The sequence below is a fragment of the Volvox carteri genome, assembly GCF_000143455.1.
Source record: "Volvox carteri f. nagariensis unplaced genomic scaffold VOLCAscaffold_831, whole genome shotgun sequence".
Classification (NCBI taxonomy): domain Eukaryota; kingdom Viridiplantae; phylum Chlorophyta; class Chlorophyceae; order Chlamydomonadales; family Volvocaceae; genus Volvox; species Volvox carteri.
Window position 1 is genome coordinate 5,151 of NW_003308309.1, and position 1,106 is coordinate 6,256.

The following is a 1,106-nucleotide window of genomic DNA, read 5'->3' on the forward strand; positions in this document are numbered from 1 at the left end:
CTGCCTGCCCTAATTGACGTGCCTGCCCTAATTCTCATGTTCCCATCCACGTGCTGCACGTGCAGCAGGCCTCGGACGATGGGGCCGACGTCCAGCCGGGAATGGAGGTAAGATGGGGGGGAGGGTCAGGGCTCTTATGTGTTTTACGTGGGGCATCAAAACGCTGTCGTACTCCGATATGGCTATCGGAGTACGGCAGATTTGTTTGATGCAGGCAGGTAGTTGTGGGGCACAGCTGTGCCAGGGTCGTTTTTCTTTGTGGATTCGTTACCCCTTGCCCTCTTTCTTGTTCCTGATGCTATGGAGGGTGGCTGGGGCTGGTTGGGGGAGGGGTGTGTGTATGTTTCGCCTCCGTCATTGACGTGCCTGCCCTAATTGACGTGCCTGCCCTAATTGACGTGCATGCCCTAATTGACGTGCATGCCCTAATTGACGTGCCTGCCCTTATTCTCATGTTCCCATCCACGTGCTGCACGTGCAGCAGGCCTCGGACGATGGGCCGACGTCCAGCCGGGAATGGAGGTAAGATGGGGGGGAGGGTCAGGGCTCTTATGTGTTTTACGTGGGGCATCAAAATGCTGTCGTACTCCGATATGGCTATCGGAGTACGGCAGATTTGTTTGATGCAGGCAGGTAGTTGTGGGGCACAGCTGTGCCAGGGTCGTTTTTCTTTGTGGATTCGTTACCCCTTACCCTCTTTCTTGTTCCTGATGCTATGGAGGGTGGCTGGGGCTGGTTTGGGGAGGGGTGTGTGTATGTTTCGCCTCCGTCATTGACGTGCCTGCCCTAATTGACGTGCCTGCCCTAATTGACGTGCCTGCCCTAATTGACGTGCCTGCCCTAATTGACGTGCCTGCCCTAATTGACGTGCCTGCCCTAATTGACGTGCCTGCCCTAATTGACGTGCCTGCCCTAATTGACGTGCCTGCCCTAATTCTCATGTTCCCATCCACGTGCTGCACGTGCAGCAGGCCTCGGACGATGGGGATGACGTCCAGCCGGGAATGGAGGTAAGATGGGGAGGAAGGGCTCTTATGTGTTTTACGTGGGGCATCAAAACGCTGTCGTACTCCGATATGGCTATCGGAGTACGGCAGATTTGTTTA

At 55.6% G+C, this 1,106-nt stretch overlaps 1 protein-coding gene across 1 annotated transcript; it reads right to left on the bottom strand.

The window, feature by feature from the left end:
• Positions 1-713: 713 nt before the first annotated feature.
• VOLCADRAFT_71857 (uncharacterized protein) lies at positions 714-941 on the bottom strand (the record flags this gene model as incomplete). The annotated part of the gene is made up of 1 exon (XM_002959798.1): positions 714-941. One exon carries the CDS (start codon positions 939-941, stop codon positions 714-716), a length of 228 nt encoding a protein of 75 aa, XP_002959844.1.
• Positions 942-1,106: the final 165 nt, after the last annotated feature.